Raw genomic sequence first — 18,933 nt, 5'->3', positions numbered from 1 at the left:
CACACACACACAGTATAATCATTTCTTCTATTATAAAGGCTGGGAAATAATTAGACAGCTGACTTATAGATGTGAGGGAATTAGAGTGCTGTCCCAAAGGCACCATGAAGAGATCATCCAGGGCCTGGAAAGATGACTCATCAGTTAAGAATGCTTGCTGCTCCTGCCAAGGACCCAACTTCAGTTCCCAGCACCCACATCCCACATCCCACAGCTCACAACTGCCTGTAATTCCAGCTCCAAGGGATCTGACACACCCTCGTCTGGTCTCCATGGGGGCCTGTGCTCAGGTGGACAGACATTTAACACAATTTAAAATGAAAAGTGTTGACAAAAGAGCCAGACAGGGACTGGGAGGTGGCTCAGCAGTTAAAGTTCTTGTCTAGGAAACAACATGACCAGAGCTCAGATCCCTGGAGCCAGCATAAGTGCCAGCCGGGAAGGGTAGCTCACCTGTAATTTTAGAAGTCTAGACAGGATTCCTGAAACGTGGGAACATGCGTGCATACCACACACATAAAAAGACAAAGTCAAATCATCTTCCATGTTTCAATTGAAGAATAAATTAGCATTCTTTTCATCTCCAGTCCACTATCCCAATGATGATAACTTTCTTACGGTAGCATAAACTTTAAATCCTCTTTTGATATTTAGGGAACATGTGGGATCAGCTTTAGAAAAAGATTCTCCAGTCCCAAGCAAGAATGCCAATTGCACATAGTCATCAAATCACAGCGGCTTTCACGGTAAGCCAGTGTTCTCAGACCTAATGTTTGAACGTCAGATCTTTAAATTCCCTTTCTAACTTGCCATGTTTCCAATTCTTCAGCCTAAAAGTCCGAATGGATGTCAGGCATTTACGTTTTCAGCATGCCGCTTCTAGCCACAGAGAGTTTCACCACAGCCAATCGGCAATCTTTTACAAACTTTTGCAAAATTATAGTATTTTGTGTTGTTAGTTTCTTAGCGGGAATCTCAGTTTGGGCTTCTTAATATTCCATTACCGGTTCCCAGTTAGAGCCTGGAACAGCCTGCACTCAGGCAAGCTTGCTGAAAGGTCTGTTCACTTGGTGAGGTCACTTATTCAGGTCTCTGGGAATGGATTATCCTGCCTCTCTCATAATGTACTTGATTTGCCCAGAAAGCCGTGGGGCAGTGATTGTATGGGGTGTAGAGCACACCTGCCCTGCGCCAAGCGTGCAGAGACCTGACCCTGTGGCTAGAAACCAGGAGTGCCACTGGGAAGATGCTGATAGCAAGTCATTTTATCTTTTGTGGATTTTCATACTGAATTTTTAAAGTCCTTTTTTTTTTTTTTTTCTGAACAAAGTAATGGAAATGCCCTGGAACAAAGTTCTTATACTTAGAGATGGCCTGATGTAAGAGAAAGGCTACTGAGCCCCAGACTCTGGTTCCAAGACAGGCCTGGTGGTACATGCCTGTGACCTCAGCACTTAGGAGGCCAAGACAGAAGGATGAGCTCGAGGCCAGTCTGGGCTGCACAGTGAGATCCTATCTCAAAAACAGAAGCCTATGTTGCGTTCCTGTTTGTCCCCATAGCATAAGATAACCTGGAACACATAGGGTAGTACCCCTGGCTATCCCAGAACTCACTCTAGTTCAGGCTGGCCTCAAACTCACAGAGATTCCCCTGCCTCTGCCCCCTGAGTGCTGGGATTAAAAGTGTGTGCCACCACCACCCAGCTAGTGTTTCTTAAATGAGGAAAATAATTGCTTCCTGTGGTGGTTTTGTGAGGGAATGCATTTGTGAAGATTTTGTAAAATGCAAATAGTTTATTTTTAGTTCCTTTGTTAAAGACTATGAGGATGGAGAGAGGCCTTACTTTAAAACTTTGGGGTGGGGGTGGGGAGCGGGCAGGAACTCACTATATAGACCAAGCTGACCTCGGATCCACAGAGATCCACCCGCGAATCTCCCAAGCCTGTGTTTACTCTGTGACAGGAGCTCATCTTTAAAGGCTCAGATGCCTTGGTGTCCAAAAGGAGTTACTCTCTCAAGTTCTCTCGCCACCAGCCCTCACAGTCACCTGATGCTGAGGAGCAGCGAGCCAAGGGGGAAGTGACATCTGCACCTTAGGGACAAGGAGGCGGGGCTTCTTTTTGAATGAGCGAGCAAACAGAACCCCAGTGACTGGCTTGAGAAGCCCAGCATCAGCGGTCTAATATTTCCAGTACCCTTCTGCTTTCAAAGGATCAGTGCCCTTGGCGATGACATGCGCTCACTCACTGTGGGGACATGAGCTCACTCGGAAAGGGGCTGTGCTCTGCACCTCTAGAGACTGGCCTAGCTGGAGTGGCAAGGGAACAAGGAAGAAATGACAGACACAGCACAGCTGCATTTGGGTAGCCTGGGCTCGCTGCTGAGAAGACACAGCACCCTGGAAGCTCGGAGTGTTTATCTATGGTTGTGTCTGTCTGTCTATCTATCTATCTATCTATCTATCTATCTATCTATCTATCTATCTATCTATCATCTATCTATCATCTATCTATCTATCTCTATCATCTATCTATCATCTGTGGTTGAACAAGGACGCCAGGTTATTGCATACAGCTGAATGTGGAGGCGGGGTTAGCTAATCTTGTTAAAAACAGTCCATAGGGGAGTGGTCTTCAAGCCTAGCAGATTGGGGGAGGCTGTGATGGAGTTTCTGAACACATTGTCACCAGTCACCCTTGGACCAGAGGAAAGCTTTGCCATCCCTCTGAGCCTTGCCACTGCCGTGGCACTGAGGCATCGGAATCCTTGATGTAGCTGACCCCTTAGCAAACTGTACACATCCCCTTGGGACTTAGCGCCACCCTGAAATGGCCCTTCCTCACCTTTTGCCTGGCCTACCAGGTCCAGAACATCATCTCCAGCACAGATCAGAACCTTATGTAGTGAATACCAGTTGTTCTAGGTGGCTTCTCCATTGCTCTGATAAACACACAGAGACCATGAGCAACTTGGGGAGGAAAGGGTTTATTTGGCATTCAGTCCATAACCAAGAAGCCAAGGCAGGAGTGGAACCACTCCCTGGCTCCCTGGAATGGCACTGCCCACAGTGAATTGAACCTCTTACATCAGTTAGCACTTAAGAGAGCATCTTCACAAACATGCCACCAGGCCAACCCAGTGAGGCAATTCTTTGGCTGAGGCTCCTTCCCCGCTGTGTCAGGTCGATAGCTGAGCTGACTGGGGCAAACACGTTGCTGCCCAGTCCTTTATTAATAGGTCTCCTGTCCACCGAGGTCTAAATGTAAAGCCCAAGTGTGTCAGCACACTGAGAGGCCTTAGAGGATTTGGAGGAGTCTGTGTTTTCCTAAGGTACAAGTTTTCTTTGGTTGATTGTTTTATTTTGGAGTGGAAAGCTAGGATTCTTTTGGCAGGGCCCAGCCCCAAACTCTTGATCCTTGTTGCCTCAGCATTCTTAGAAGTTGGAATTACAGGCACTTTGCCACTCAGATAAACCTATCTGGATGAACCTGTTTAAAAGGCCGTGGTTCTCGACCTTCCTAACGCTGAGGCCCTTGAATACAGTTCCTCATGTTGTAGTGTCCCCAACCGTAAAATTATTCCGTTGCTATGTCCTAACTGTCAGTTTGATATTGTTATGAATCATAATGTAAATATTTGTGTTTTTCAGTGGTCCTAGGGGTAACCCCTGTGAAAGGGCCATTCAGCCCTCCGAAGGGGTCTCGACCCACAGACTGAGAACCCCTGCCGTAAAGCGTCTGTATGAAATAAAGGCAGGTGTGGCAGAGTACTTAGAAGGCTGGAGCAGGAGGAACAGACGTTTCCGGGCAGCCTGGGCTACATGGTGAGACTCTTAGGGAAAGGCAAGGAGTGGGGGATTGTTAGAATTCTGGCTTCCAACAAAGGGATTCTTGAACCTTCTCTTCTGGTTATTGCAAGTGCCTGGAAGAATTTGGTTAGAGGTAAATATTCAGAAGTTGGGGGGGGGGGGGAATGGATCTAAGGAAACAGAGCAGTTAAGAGCAGAAATCAGTGCACTAGAAATGCACACTAAAGGATTAGTAAGGCTAGAAGTTGCTGCTCTGCAAAACTTTAGAAAATCTCAAAAATCAAAAGGCACAAACATATCACAAGGGAGAAGAAATGCCATATTGATCAATATAGCTCCAAAATTTAGGCTAATTTTGATGTTGAATCTACACCTAAGAACTGAAGTCCTCTGCTGCGGCCAGCGCAGCCTGGATAGCCGAGACTGGCGGGGGCTGCTGGGATTGAGACCCGGAGGCTTCTTTTCAGGTGGAAGAACAGCAACCTTTATTTTGCCCAGCAACCTTTTATACCTCTACTCCTTCTGTGGAGACCCACCAGCCAGAAAGAACACAAACATCCTTGTCAATTACAGACCACAAGGAAGTTCCCCTGTGGGTCAGGGGGAGTGAGGGCAGCTGGATCACAACAGTCCTCAAAATCTGAAGACAGAAGAACAGAGTCTTCCAGGAGCTTTCAGGCATAACCGGATAAGAAGATAGGAAAAGAAAAGAGATGTACACTTAAACCGATCATATTTAAAACAAAAACCATGGTACAAGCAACAACTGATTTATTTAAAATAATGAATATCATAAACAGGATTACACCCCAAATATTTTCAGGAAAAGCCTGTCAGCCAAGAATTTTATATCGAGCAAAACCACCTTCCAAAAATAAAGAGAAAACGACATAATGGCAAGAATAATGGTCGAGAATATATATTGCCAGCCAACCTGCTTTTAAATTGCTAAAGGAATTTCTATCTGGAAAGAAATGACAGAAGAGGGTAACTCATGTTCACGAGAGAGAGAGATGCGGAACAATAGAGAAATGCTAAAGGCTGAAGGCATGTTTTCTTCAATAGATTTAAAACATAACTGAAGGAACAATAATGTGAAGGCTGGAGTCATAATATGTAACAACAGATATGCACAATGGCACACAGAGGAAACAGAGCTGGGCCAGAGGAATGCTTTATATTTTACTGAAATATATGTCACCGGAAATATAGGGTTGTTATAAATTAACATATTTATTATAACCTCTCATCACTAAGGAAATAATTTGAAAACCAGAATTTTCGATGAGACACTATAAAATAGGTGTTTTACAAAGACCAGAAAGGAAGAGAGGGGGGTACTGGGCCTGCAACTCAGTGAAGAGTGGTCCCTTAGTTTGTGCAAACCTCAGGGTTGAATATGCAACGCTAAAAGGAGGAGGAGGGAGGGAAGAAGGAGAAAGAAAATAAAGGGAGGGAGACAGAGAGGGGGGTTGGAAGAAAGGAAAGAAGGACGGACAGAAAGACAGGGGAAACAAACTGCCAGCATTGACTACAAGGCTGAAGGATGTGAGACCAGTAACTAAAACACGTTGTATTTGGGGCAATGGCACACAGCTGTACTCCCCGACTCAGGAGGCAGAGGCAAAGGATACATTCCAGACCAGCATGGACTACATAGCGAGACTTGGTCTCAATTTGAAGAAGAAGCTGTGCATGGTGGCATATCTAAGCACCAAAGACACCAGAAACAATAAAATGCTTAGGGATAAGTTGTATAAATCTACCAGACCCGTACTCTGAGAGCTACAGCCACAGATGAGCTTTCAAGGGTTTCTGTAGAGAGAGCCCCCACGCTGGTAGATCAGAAGACTCAGACATGTTAGAATTGCAGTTCTTCCCAACTGACCTCGATGGTTTCAACAAGATCCCTATTAAAACAACTTGATTAAAAATAAGAATAAAACAAAAAAAACCATGCAATACAAAAAGAATGAGCAAGATGGGGCTGGGGAGATGGCTTAAGAGTGGCTAAGAGACCCACTGCTCTTCCAAAGGATTCGAATTTGTTTCCCAGTGCCCACATCAGACATCTCACGAACGCCCGTAATTCTAGCTCTCTGGGATCCCATATCTTGTTCTGGCCTCTGTGGGCAAAACATCCAACATAGCCAGAACAATTCTGAAAAAGAACTAAGCTGGAGTATTGATTTATACCTCCCTATTTCAAAGGTGAATTTGATCAGATGGTGCTGTTGGCGGATAGAGAGTGGTGTGGGTGAATGAGAATCTAGACATAAATCCTTACATGCGCGGTCAGTTCAAGCACTAAGGCAACTCACTGAGAAGAAAATGAGACAACTGGATGTCCACATGGAGATGAATTTAGGTGCTCACTTCACACACAAAAATAACTCATAGCGTCATCAGCAGGGCGTAGTGATACACGCCTTTAATCCCAGCACAGGAGAGGCAGAAACAGGCAGATCTCTGTGAGTTCAAGGCCAGCATGGTCAACATAGCAAGTTCCAGGACAGACAGGGCACATTAAAACATTTAAAAAAAAATCATATACCTAAATGTAAGAGCTAATTTACAAAATTTTTCAAAGCAAATACAAGAGAAAAAGCCTCATGATTTTAGTATAAGCCATGTATAGATGCTGCAGGAAATAAGAGTAGGAGGGAGTAGCTCAGTGGGTAAGGGGTAGGATGGAGAGGAATGGATGGTGACTTCTGGGGTGTGGGGTACGTTCTATTTCTTGTTCTGGTCACCACGTGACTGTTATTTTAACATAAGCATGTACATGTTTCTGTGTGATATACATACATATATTTCGTCAGCCTTCTGTATATTTCATAAAAAGAAATAGCACAGGTGAGCAGCAGAGACGAGAAGACAGCAGATGGGGCCACCCACACCTAAATCCCAGCACCTGGGAGAGGAGGCAAAAGGCTGGTACAGGTTCAGAGCTAGCCTGATCTACAAAGGGAATTCCCAGACTCTGCGATTACAAGAGTGAGACCCTGCTCGAAGAAACCAAACCAAACAAACTAAAGAGACATTTACTCAAGCCCATTCGTAATTAGAAAAATAAAAATAAACAGTGACCACTGTTTTTGGTCTGCCTACAAAACGGGTAGACTCCTCGGCACCCTGAAAGAAAGGAGAAGACTGTAGTGAGCTGCATGAAGCCACACCTGATGGGAATGTAGAGAGCTGCGTGGAGTCGCACCTGATGGTGCTGGCTCCCGCCCTCCTCGATCCCGAAAGCGAGTGCTCTCTGTGATAATCAACTCCTATGGCTAAAGCCTGACTTATGCTATTATCATGCAATGACTGTCAGCTGCTTGCATATGCGTGGACCTATGGGCAGTGCCCACCTGGCAATCTGAGGTTAGCAGCCCAGGCCTACTTAAGGGCTGGGAGAGGTTTGCCCGGGGGAGAGAGACAGAAGGAGAGAAAGAGAAGGAGAAGGGAAAAGATTGCTGTGAATAAAGTCCTGGAATAAACTGCAATGAGAAGAGCTCTGGTGGTCGCGTCATCCTTGCTGGACGAGGGGGGCCGCGACAGAAGACCTTCGTGAAGAGCAACGTGGCAAGGTGTATAAAAAGTATAAAAGTCGTCTACTTCATGAAGGAGCCCCCCGATGAATACCAGCATAGCTGCTCGCGACACACACACAAAGACGTCCTGCTCGAACCATGGTGCTGTTTGTAACAATGATATGATTGTTTTTAAAGTCTTCATAATCCCTACGGTGAAATACTGTGCCGCTCCTAGAAGCAGGATGCATTTTTACAAACCGACGTGGAAAGACTTTACAGTCATATGGAGAAAAGTCACGGAATCACACATACACCGCATAAGTCTAGTTTTAAATATACAAATATGGACATAAGGAGATGTATGGAAAACGATCACAACTTCATGCTTTAACCTGTCAGCAAGGAGTGAAGAGAAGGGAGTGGGGGACTTTGTCATCTTCCTCCTTATATGTAATTACTCATAATGCAATTTCATATCCATGGACTTCTTGTATAGTTGTAACAAGCATGGCAAGAGTGATTGTACCTAGTGATTATGCTATATGTTCAGGTCTAAAGAGATGAATCTAACACATTAGAAATAGCCTGCTTTTAGTCAGCATGGTGGTGCATGCCTTTAATCCCAGCACTTGGTGGGCAGATCTCTGTGAGTTCGAGGCCAGCCTGGTCTACAAAGCTAGTTCCAGGACAGCCAAGGCTACACAGAGAAATACAGTCTCAAAAAAAAAAAAAGAAAGAAAGAAAGAAAAAGAGCCTGTTTTTAAATATCTTTTGTTCGTCGGACTCAGAGTTCCTAGGACTAGAGCTCAGAATTGCATATATAAGGCTGTCAGCCCCCAATTGATGGGTACTAAGTAGGGCACTGGGTGACTTGGGCTATCTCCAGGTTTTCCCTTAATCCTACACACATCTGTATATCTCCTCACATCTTGGTCACTAGCACAGCCGTGTTTTCCTAGAGCACTCTGCCGAAGTAAACAGGTCCTGATGTCACTACCTGTCAAGGAACAGCCATAGCAAGTGTGGCTGGGGCTTGAAGTTATTGTAAGTGGGCCCTGGGTGAGAAACCTTCTGAGTAAGCCGCCTCCATGGGGACTCCCGTGAGAATCCAGCCCCGCAAGACACCACACAGGAGCTCTGCTTCACGCCCCTCACTCCAAAGCAAAGTCTACCTTCCCTAAGGTAGGAGGGGCACAGGCTGGGCCACTTGTCACTTAGAGTCAGCAAATCAGACAGAAAGCACCGTGAGGGCACTGATGAAGGAAACCGACTCCACGCAGACATTTTGCTTTGCATTTATTTTTGATTCGTATCATACCATACGGAGGGAAACTTCCAAACTTTGCTCTTTCAACATCTTGGCCTTTACCTTGCTGCACAGGAGGAAAGCAAACTAAGGGAGCCGAGCTGGAGCCCACCCTGCTGCTGTGTGTGTGAGGACAGGAGCAGCCTCTTCCGGTTGACAGGACGTTTGCACTCCGCAACAAACAACTGGAAACACACAAGTCATCGGCTGGTCCTCCGGCATCCACGGGCACGCGCCATTTCAAACCATCTCTTACTCGTTGCTGCGAGCAACGTTTCGTTCTGCCTGTTATCAGCAAACCCCTTCCGGTTCCAGGATGGAAAGCAAACTGGAGTCAGATACATTCAACGCTGAAGCTGACTTCCGCAAGTCACCAAGAGGAGAATGGATTTAACTTTAATACATTTATTCTTACATGATTCTTAATAAAACACTTTCAAAACATTCTGTACAGTTCAAGCCACTGAGAACTGCGTTAACATTTCTTCTATAAATGTGATTCGTTGGGATTAGGTGCCAAGGTGTCTCTGTACAAAGATGTACAATATGTACAGTCACTGGAGGGACAAGCTTGCGAAGCAGAGTCTAGAACACGGAATTCATGCCAAGGCTCAGAAAACATTTCAACAGGTAAGACTAAAGCTTGAAACTGCACTGCGGTTCTCCCTGGGCATATGGTCGCTTTATAAACAATGCACGTATAGGTCGCATAGAAAGTGGTTTGACCCCAGCGCAGACAGAACGATGCAGCTGACTGGACACGGTACCGGCCGTTCTCCTGGGCCTCGGTCTGTAGTCGCCACGTCATTGAGTTGCTGCCGCTGCCTTGGGCTGAGCCACGGCTACACTAGGAGATTTAAATTTGGGGAGGTAAAGGCCGAACTTGTTTTCGATGCCAGCAAAAGTGGCCGTGGCAAGTCTGTAGCCACCAATGTGATCGGGGTTGGCGGGAGGGAGGTCTGCGATGCGCGACTTCGGTGTCGGATCTGAGCCCGAAGGTTTGCTGCGGACAGGGAAAAAGCAGGGAGAGCTCAGGGCTGATGAAGGCGAAGGCAGCTGACATTGAGCATGGATGGTGGGGGGCACCCACACACCATGAAGAAGCCTGTCTCAGCTCTCTCCAAGTCTCCTCTTCTGCATAAGTTGTGATTTCCAGCCAGGCAGTGGTGGCACACACCTTTAATCCCAGCGCTTGGGAGGCAGAGGCAGGCGGATCTCTGTGTGTTCGAGGCCAGCCTGGTCTACAAGAGCTAGTTCCAGGACAGGAATCAAAAAGCTACGGAGAAACCCTGTCTCGGAAATCCAAAAGAAAAAAAGTGGTGATTTCCAGCCTCACCACAATATTGCCTTCACAGATCTCGAATACAAGAAAAACGGCCCCACCCTCAGTGCTTGTGTGCGTACCTGAGCTTGCTGCGGGAGCAAGTTTCGCTCCTTCAGCCAATAGCCACTGAAATACCAGCCCACTGGGGCGTGGTCTATTTCTCTTTCCGCTTGGTTTCGGCTCTTGCTCCAGTGACTAGATTCCTTTCCTGACGGTTGGTGTTTTGTAAGTTTTACCCCTAAAATAAATACCCCTTTAAATCCATACTAGTGTGGGATTGTTTCACGCATTATGAGCTGACTCTCGGACGATAATCAGAAGAAAATGTGCTCAGTTAATAATAGTGTTTGGGAAGCTGGCTACGTGTAGACTTTTCTGTTTTCTAATTTGATGCAGGAGGCATACATTAGATCTTCATAATACGTTGATACAATTTAAAAGCCTCTTAAACAGTGGGCTCTTAAAGTTTATCACTAAAAGAGAAACAGATTTAATTCTTGCTTCCACGGTCTCTAAAGCTACAGAAAAGCCAAATATCGGTATTTGTGCAGAGGGATGATGAAATTGCTGCTCCTGCATCTTTTCTATATATGGGTCCCTCCGCTACTTGGTTCGACTGCTCTTTCCCTACCAAGGCTTTCAGCAGGGGAGGCGCTCACGGGCTTAAGAGATAGAGTCTCCGAGCAGTACTCGCACCTCTGCCCCGACAGCTAGTAACTGCTTTCTTGCTTGCTTGCTTTGAATACAACTTCCCTGCAGACTTAACAAGCAATTGCTCTTCTCCCTGGGGTAGACTCTGAGTGCTGAGCTTGGAGCAGCTCGGTTTGGGGCCCTCCCCCTAGCATGACTACCATTGGCGTGGCTTCTCTTTGAAACCATGTGCGGGAACCAGCAGTATGAACACGGGGAATGAGAACTGTCACCTCGGCAGCATGCTACTGCATGCTGGGTTGTTTCTGGGCCGTATTAAACAATCCATCTAATAACGACACAATCTCACTAGAAAAAAAAGGACAACTATTTGCCTAGCATTTCCATTCAATACCTCCTGAAAATGTCCCAGTAGCTATCTGCCGAGTCACTCTGAAAGGTCTGACTCTAACATGGGAACCTTTAAAGCCCGTTGCTTCCCATGCACTGGTTTTAAAGGACTCGGTTGCATCCATTTTCTCAGCATTCCCCAAGAGGCTCTGTGAACAGAGCAAGCACTGGTCTGGGTTGGGTGATGTCTGTATGGGGAAGTAGATGCACTTACAGGCCTCCGAAATCGATGTAGAACCACCGCTGCAGAAGTTCATAGGTGACCAGCGTGACACCAAACTGAGGGGAGGACCGGAACACTCGAGCTGGAAAACACCGACAGGGTAGGGCAGACTTAACACCGGGATGGCTGTGCCGAGGCTACGGCTGAGTGACGGGGGGAAGGACGTGAAAGCGAGACAGCCACTCCGGAGGACGCCCCAGCAGCTACCTGCAGTCCCTTTCCAGAATGCCGATGGCCCTTCTTCCCGGAGAATCTTTCGGAAACAGTCGATGACCCCGCTGTAGGTTGTCTGACCAGCCCGGGCAGCCACTTGCAATCTTGTCTTGATAACATCAGCAGGGGTCACCAGAGAAGCAGCGGGCACACCTGGGAGGAGAAAGCCACCTTTAATTCATCCTCGGGATGTCATACATTCAACAGAACAATCCACAACTGTGACCACAGGGAAAGTCAAAGTTCCTTAAACAGGTGCCTAGGCACCCAGGGAAAGAGGAAGTGTCCCCTAGCCTGCTAGTTGCTTCTGCAGAATCAGGGAGAAAATGTTTTTTTCTGTCTGAATTAAAGAAATCTCTCTTGATTCAAACACATCCCAAAGAACTATGAGGGAGAAAAAAGGTAATGAGCAACAGGACAGTTCCCATGCTCCTTTTTCAGCCTCAGCTACTTTTACATTTTTCATCTTTAAATAAGACACAAGTATTTTCATATATAATATGAGAGGACATCGATTTAATGACCCACGGAATGTATGCGGCACCAAACCGTAGTGGTCTTGGCTGACTCTTGCCAGCCACACACTGTAGGGGCGAGTGTGAAAAGCATCAAAACACTTGCCAGTGTGAGGTGCTAAGGGAAAGGTGACTAACCCTCCCTTCGGACCTGCTCACGTCACAGAAGTCATTACAACTCTTCCAGTTAAAGAGTAGCCAGCGAGCCATCCACCCAAAGGCCGTTCTTCCTTCCCTGTGCTGCAGCTCCCTGGGGTCATCTGAGATGCAGCAGCAGCAGGAGGAAGAGGAGGATACAGAAGACTGGATTTCTCAAGTGTAGCTTTTGTTCATAAAACAGAACAGACCTTGAAGGGGGAAGGAATTCAATTTAGCCTAAATATCACTGTCTCTTCGCTAGGCAAATGGAGCTGGTGGCTCCGAGGGGGCTTGGTTAGAGAATGAAGCCAAGGCTCCCCTTAAGAGTAAGAAGATGCATGTGTACACGCATGCACAGACACGTTCAAACACCCCCCTTGCTGTGAGTCAGAAGGAGCATACTGAGCCCTTCCTGACTGCCACGCTCCTCTTCCTCATGGACTCTCATCTGGTGTCTTAGACCTGATGAAGATCTTCATGTAATCCATCATCTGAGCCTCCACTAGAAGGCCAGACGAACGCAATGAAAGCCCTACCCTCCGAAGCACTCAGCCTACTAGAGAAGCAACCATTAACCAAACCGAATGCTGAGGTCAGAAAAAAAAGAGGAAAACAGAGTTGAGGACTGAGGGCAGTTTGTGGAGGGGTGCTGCTTTGGTCTGAGGAGAACTGTGGGAGCAAGAGAGATAGCTTCGTGAAGTTCAGCTTCTGAGCCAAAACAGGAACGTTCCTCTTCACAGGACAAGTATAGGGGCAGGCAGGGCCTGAACATCAGCACTGACTGGATCACCAGAGAAACTGATCTGCCAAAGACCTTCAACCACCTTAGTTGGCTGCACCCAAGGTTTCAGGAGCCCAGGAGGCTAAGAACCGTGTTAATGATGAAAGCCCAATTTAGATGGGCAGATCTAATTTGGCTCCAAGTTGCTAAGCTGCATTAAGTTGTTTATCCACATTATGCAAATGTAATTAACTCTCATCAGAATCCTAGCATATCCCACAAAGGAGCAAAGGCGGCTCTATCCAGCTAAGTCAGATCCCAACAATAACTTCCAGGAAGAAAGGGTGAAGCCAGAGACTCTGGACTTCTTAAGAGAATTCTTGGATTAAAACGGTCTATGGTTACCTGCTATGGCTCCAGCCGCTAGGAGATTGATGCCTCCCACGCGTCCACTCTCATCAGCCAGAAGGAGTTTGCAGTGAGCGTACACAGGAAAATAGATGGCGGAGAAGGGAATGTCTCGGAGGAAACACGCTTTGGCACCCTGTCACATGGTGAGGAAACAGTGAGAAACAGTGTGTAAACAGGGTTTGAATGGCCGAACAGGAAGCGGGCAGGCACCGGTGACAAGCAAGCTGAGATGTCCTTCAAACAGCATTAGGAGTGATGTGAGGGGAAGTAGGCGGGGGATAGCGGTACGGAGCAAGGAAGCATGGCGGAAAGCTTTCCAAAGGAAAACGGGTATCCAGGCTAACCCTGGCGATGGCAGCACTCTGGCGATGGAGAGCTTTCTAGCGTTCCTAGAAGTGCTAAACTTAGGGTTTGAAATTTTCATTTGTTTTCTGTCGCGGCGGTCACACTAAAGCGCGGTACAGTTAACTCCAAGGGCACTCTGCTGCAGGTCTCTGCAACCTGGCACTGTGTAACTGAAACTTTCTGTGCATTAAGCAAGGCAACATCTTAGGATTCATACGGAGTCTCAGACTTCCCAGGCTGCTTGACCTGCTCAGCTCTGCTCTGTAGGGAGCTTGAGCGGGGATGAGGTAGAAGGGGAAAGAGCTGAAGTGTTAGGATAAGATTCCAGAATGAATGGCTTGATTCCCAAGCACCCCCATCCCCCCCCCCCCCCAAACCTAACTAACTTGCCAAATCAGTCTCAATCAGTTTCAAGCCTTGGTAGTGCCAGGCCAAATGCCAGAGGCAATGGAGAAGGGCATCTGTCCTAAGGAAGGGAGAGGAAAAACCCTAAAGTCTTCGTTCCACTCAAGATAGCCTGTCCCGGCCATGGAGAGGGCAGTGAGCACCTTCCTCAGTGTTGCCAGCGACCCATGCCAGCCCAGGCCTGAAGTTTTACCTTACAGACAAATGCTATGCCCAAGCACTGGGTTCCCCGATGGCTCTGTTTTTATAAAAACAAAAACACCCAGGGACTCGTACAGGGTAATCCAGACAGAACCAATGTTTACACATTCTGCCCTCCAAGGGAATCTCCACGGATGGCGAAGAGGGTGGGCGGAAGGAGCAGAGTGGAGGGAGGTAAAGACAGACAGGCCCGGCAGCCAGGCTCCTGGGCACCCTGTGGCTGAGCAGACGTTCCTAATTTCTAATTTGCAGCTGCAGAGGTAAATTTACACATTTCAGCGGTTATGGATCCACACATAAATTCAGTGCTGTGGAAACACAGTCCCCTATAGGGGTGAAATTTCCGCATCTCCCCTTCTACCAGGGAAGGGAACAGAAAGAAACTCTGCTAGTTAAAGAAAAACACCGGCTTCTGCTCCATTACACCTGATCAGCAGTGATGGCGGTAAGGGTACCCGCCGGGAGGAATCCGTGGACTGGCGTCCTGTGCAAGAACAGTGGTTGCTGTTGTTTTTTAATGGAATTCATTATTGACAAATCCTCCCACTTAACTGCTTAAAGACTCAAATCCTGTCAAATTCTACTATCTTTTTTTTTTTTTTTTTTTAACCATGGTCAGATGACTAAGACAAGAGAAGCCCTTCCTGGTGCAACAAGAGAATGTATTAAGGCTCAGAATAGGCCCAGGATTTCTCTGCAACCCCAACCCATCCTGAGTACCACAGAAACTTCTCAAGGCCCCATGGGATGAAGGTTGTGAGTCTGAAACCAGTTGTTCCATGGAAGAGATGCCCTGCATGCAGTTCCATAGAAACTAAATCTTACAACAGGAGCTCTCTTGTGTATATCCTGCTACCTTTACCCGAGGGCACTGGCTTCATTTGGGTCATAGGTCACACTGCCGGATAAGGTCGCTTCTCAAGTTGGGGGTAGGGATATCATCTGGCTTCTACGTTCTTTCCTGTTTATACTGTGTGCCACGGCTTCTCCACTCAGCTAGCCAAAGAAATCAACCTACCTTGTACAGCCCAAAGAGTCCCAGGTCCTGAAGCACGTTCAGAGCGCTGACTCTGGGCCCCGTGGTGATTTCTCCCGCCACCTGCAGGCGGATCTTCACGATCTCCAGTGGGTTGGTAAAGATGACCTGCGAGCCTCCAGCCTGCAAGCAAGGGAGACAGACAAGCTCTCGCCACGTCGGAGCTGGACTGGGGGTGTTCGAGAAGGAAAAGCCACAGATGCCTTCACTTTACACTGGGGAAGGAGAGGCTCACATGTGCTCAGTGTGAGAGATATGAAGATTCACCTCACATCAATCTCTCTTTAGTCTGTAGCCCAAACTGGCCCGAGAGTAACTCATTAGGTTGCTCGGTCTAAGCTAGAATTCACAGCAATCCTTCTGCCTCAGCCTGCAGTGCTGGGATTACAGATGTGGGCCACCATGACCGGACTTAGGTTTATTTCAATTTGAAATGTCAAGACTATTCTCAAAACTGCCCTTCAGGGATCACCTCAAGCATAGTCAAGACAACAAAATCAATAAACCCAATTTGGAAAACAGAAGAAACGAAGATGTAGGTGGTGGGCTCAGGGTGAACGGAAAGCTCCGGAAAGCTCCAGAAAGCTCTGGAAAGCTCTGGAAAGCTCCGCAGAGCACTATCTTCGATCAGCCCACTTGCGGGAAAATGAGCACGTTAGTCCCACAGAGGTGCCTTTAAGCCAGACTTCTCCTCTGAGTCCAATTCTACACTCTGTGTGAGCATGCTCAGAGCTCTGGGCTGGACCAGCGACACCCACACAAAAGGAAGGAATCTGGGAAGGCAGACTTTAGCATCATTCCAAGACAAAACCGGGGGGAAAAAATCCAAGACAGAGCTGGAAAGCGGAACTCTGAGTGACCCAGAGTGGGATACCCTCAGAGCACAGGAACAGCCCACACTCGAGGTGAGCATCAGATTTGATTTTCAAATAATCGGAGTGTGTTTGCACCTGAAATCTGCCAAGTAGTAGAGGGGGGAAGAATGTTTAAAATAACTGCTACAACTCGTTTTTGGGTTTCCGTAATGTAAAGATGAGCATGTGTACACGATCACACAGATATACACACACAAAATATATATCATCTCCCTTCATAAAGCGAAGAAATCTCATTTGTGCCGTTTTGTCTTAAACTACGGCAGTTTACGTTATATAATCAAAATTATATTCATACAATATTCATAATCGTAATGGTATTCATATAATCATAATCATCACATAGTCATAACTCAGCTGCAGCGTATGTCCCTGTAAAATAAGAAGTGTGCTTCTTATATAAGAAGGGGCAGTTCTACAGGTGTCCAGGTGTCATCTCGGACCTCCGCCCCTCCTCCTCCACATCTGCCGATCACCCTCTCTGACCCCCTTCCAAAGAACAGCAAGGTGGCTCCTAACCACTCTGGGGCCACACTCCAATGCCTCTGGTTAAATCCTGACCCTTCAAATACTCACAACTCTGGACACCACACTGGCCCTGGATCCCTCTCCTCCTCTGGGCAGCTGACTGTCCTGAATCCCCCAGGGAAGTAATCCCCTTTTGTCCTGACACAGCACAGACCACCAGCAGCCACACGGGCCCCCCAACAAGGATGTGCTGCCCCATTCTACATGCTGATTTGCCTAGATTGCTTTCTTTCATAATCTGCCGCACCGCAGGCAGAAGGGAGCGTTTCAATGTTTCAGTCTAAGCAAACAATACTTTCAAAAGAATTGCTGGGTGAAAAATTATGTTAAAATGATAATCCAAGTAATTACTCCTGTAGCTAGAATTAAAGACCAAACCAACTGAAAAGTTTACTATTTCCCTAAAATCGCTTTTTAAATAATGGTTGTAAAGACTGTATTTGGGGAAACATTCTTTATATTCTAAATTAAGGCAGATTAAGATAAAAAAGAAAAGAACTATACTTTTTATCATAAGCCCCCGGATTTACCACTCCCAGTATACATACCAGCCTTCAGGTGCTCAGTGTTAAATATGCATATTATGTTTAAATAAACACAAAGTCCTTTCGTGGTTTTTGGTTTGCTTGTTTGGCTGGTTGTTTTTTTAAGACAGGGTCTCTGTGTGTAGCCCACACTGGCCTTGAACTCAGGGATCTGCGACCTCTGCCTCCTGCCACGGGAAAAGGTGTGCACGCAGCCTGTCCCTTTACACGTTACCCGCTGGTGAGCTATCACATCCCGCCTGCCTGCCCTCAGCTCCCTATCCTGAGATTCTCTTCTCTCATCTGATGCTCTTAGACTGCAGTTGACCAAGCTGTGCACGCCTTCAAATCTCGCAGTGTACAAGTAATACGCTTGCATGCTGGTCTGCAAACAGAGACTTGTCCGTTCCTCTCAGACTTTAGTTTGCTGACTTTGGAGAGAAGTGGTGGGCTGTGCCCTGACAAGCTTCTACCCTATAGTCTGAGGGTTCATCAGTAGAAAAATCAGGCTTTGTAAGTGGTGTGTGCCTGTAACTCCAGCACCGAGGAGGCTAAAGAAGCATCAGGAGTTTACGGCCAGCCTGGGCTACATAGTGCGACTCTGTCTCAAAAAATAAAAAAGAAATAAAAAAAAAATACATCACCACTTAATAATGCACATTTTCCTTCCTCCTGCCTGGAGTTCCACATCACTAATTCTCCTGCTATCAGTCAATCAAGCATTAGTTAGGATTAAGGTCCAGAAATAAATCATGACTCAGTGTCAGCCAAACCCTCAGGGTGTCTTAGACTGCACCTGTAAACAAGAGTCCACACCAAGAAGAACAAAGTTACACATGTCTCATTATGGCTTAACCACTTAGGTCACAGGTCAGACAAGAGGCCGGGCTGTGTAGAGGATTTTGGAAAAGAAAATATACTTGTTTCTTTCTCTTTCCCAGACAGGGTCTCATTTAGCCTAGGCTAGCCTTGAAACCATATGTAGTCAAAGATAACCCTGAAATTCTGATTCTCCTGAATTAACCTCCCTACTTCTGGAATTACAGGCATGTACTACCCCTCCACCGCAAAAGATGCCTAGCTTTCAAGGAATTACAGGTCTGTCTGTGTGTGCTGTGGTCAATGAGTTAGGAAGCTTCCTAATGAAATGAAAGCTAAAAACACCTATAAAATGTGTTTATGATTTGCAAAGAAGTGAAACAATTATAGCACCTAATAACAATATAAGGGGGGGCATACTTTAGTGGGCACATGTAGGCGGGGCTTATTCTCATCTACCATTTACCCTTCATAAAAGATAAACTGAGCCAAGTACATCTCTTTCCTAAGGAAGCACACACAGCCATGGCGTGTAACCAAACACGCAAGCCTGGCCGCATCCCCCACACGAGGCAAGGGTCCCGCTGACAAGTCTCAACACGGAGAAGCCCGGAGCAACTGCTCCCCCTGACCCCAGGGACATCTTCTCTGAATTAAAACTTATAAGGTCACTGACCTCATCATCTTGGGCTTCGTGAGCAAGTGAGGTTTTCGCCAAGACCTCTGGCCAGTTCAACCAGAAGTTATTAACATGTTCAGGACCGAACTGAACTATGAAAGTCTCGAGCAGATCACATTAGCAACTGTGAGGCGCACACCACACATAACATTTGCCGGGCTACAAGCTTAGATGCGTTGGTTGGTTGGTCTAAATCCAATGCCGTGCTCACACCTTAAACACAGACTAAGAATCGCACTCTCAGTCTCTGGCTTCGGAATCTTTGTCAATGACCACAGCATAGTTATAGGCTC

General features: G+C 46.8%; 1 protein-coding gene across 1 annotated transcript in view; it reads right to left on the bottom strand.

The window, feature by feature from the left end:
• Nucleotides 1-8,615: 8,615 nt before the first annotated feature.
• Slc25a12 (solute carrier family 25 member 12) overlaps nucleotides 8,616-18,933 on the bottom strand; it is a 69,202-nt gene continuing 58,884 nt past the window's right edge. Inside the window, exons 14-18 of the mRNA XM_057754678.1 lie at nucleotides 15,198-15,338; nucleotides 13,223-13,361; nucleotides 11,438-11,596; nucleotides 11,222-11,312; nucleotides 8,616-9,645 (exon numbers count right to left, since the gene is read on the bottom strand). Coding sequence (XP_057610661.1) covers nucleotides 9,447-9,645; nucleotides 11,222-11,312; nucleotides 11,438-11,596; nucleotides 13,223-13,361; nucleotides 15,198-15,338 — 729 coding nt within the window. The 3' untranslated portion in view covers nucleotides 8,616-9,446. The remainder of the gene's footprint in view (nucleotides 9,646-11,221; nucleotides 11,313-11,437; nucleotides 11,597-13,222; nucleotides 13,362-15,197; nucleotides 15,339-18,933) is intronic.

This window comes from Chionomys nivalis, chromosome 22 (genome assembly GCF_950005125.1).
Source record: "Chionomys nivalis chromosome 22, mChiNiv1.1, whole genome shotgun sequence".
Classification (NCBI taxonomy): domain Eukaryota; kingdom Metazoa; phylum Chordata; class Mammalia; order Rodentia; family Cricetidae; genus Chionomys; species Chionomys nivalis.
This window is presented reverse-complemented; position numbering and strand designations above follow the sequence as displayed.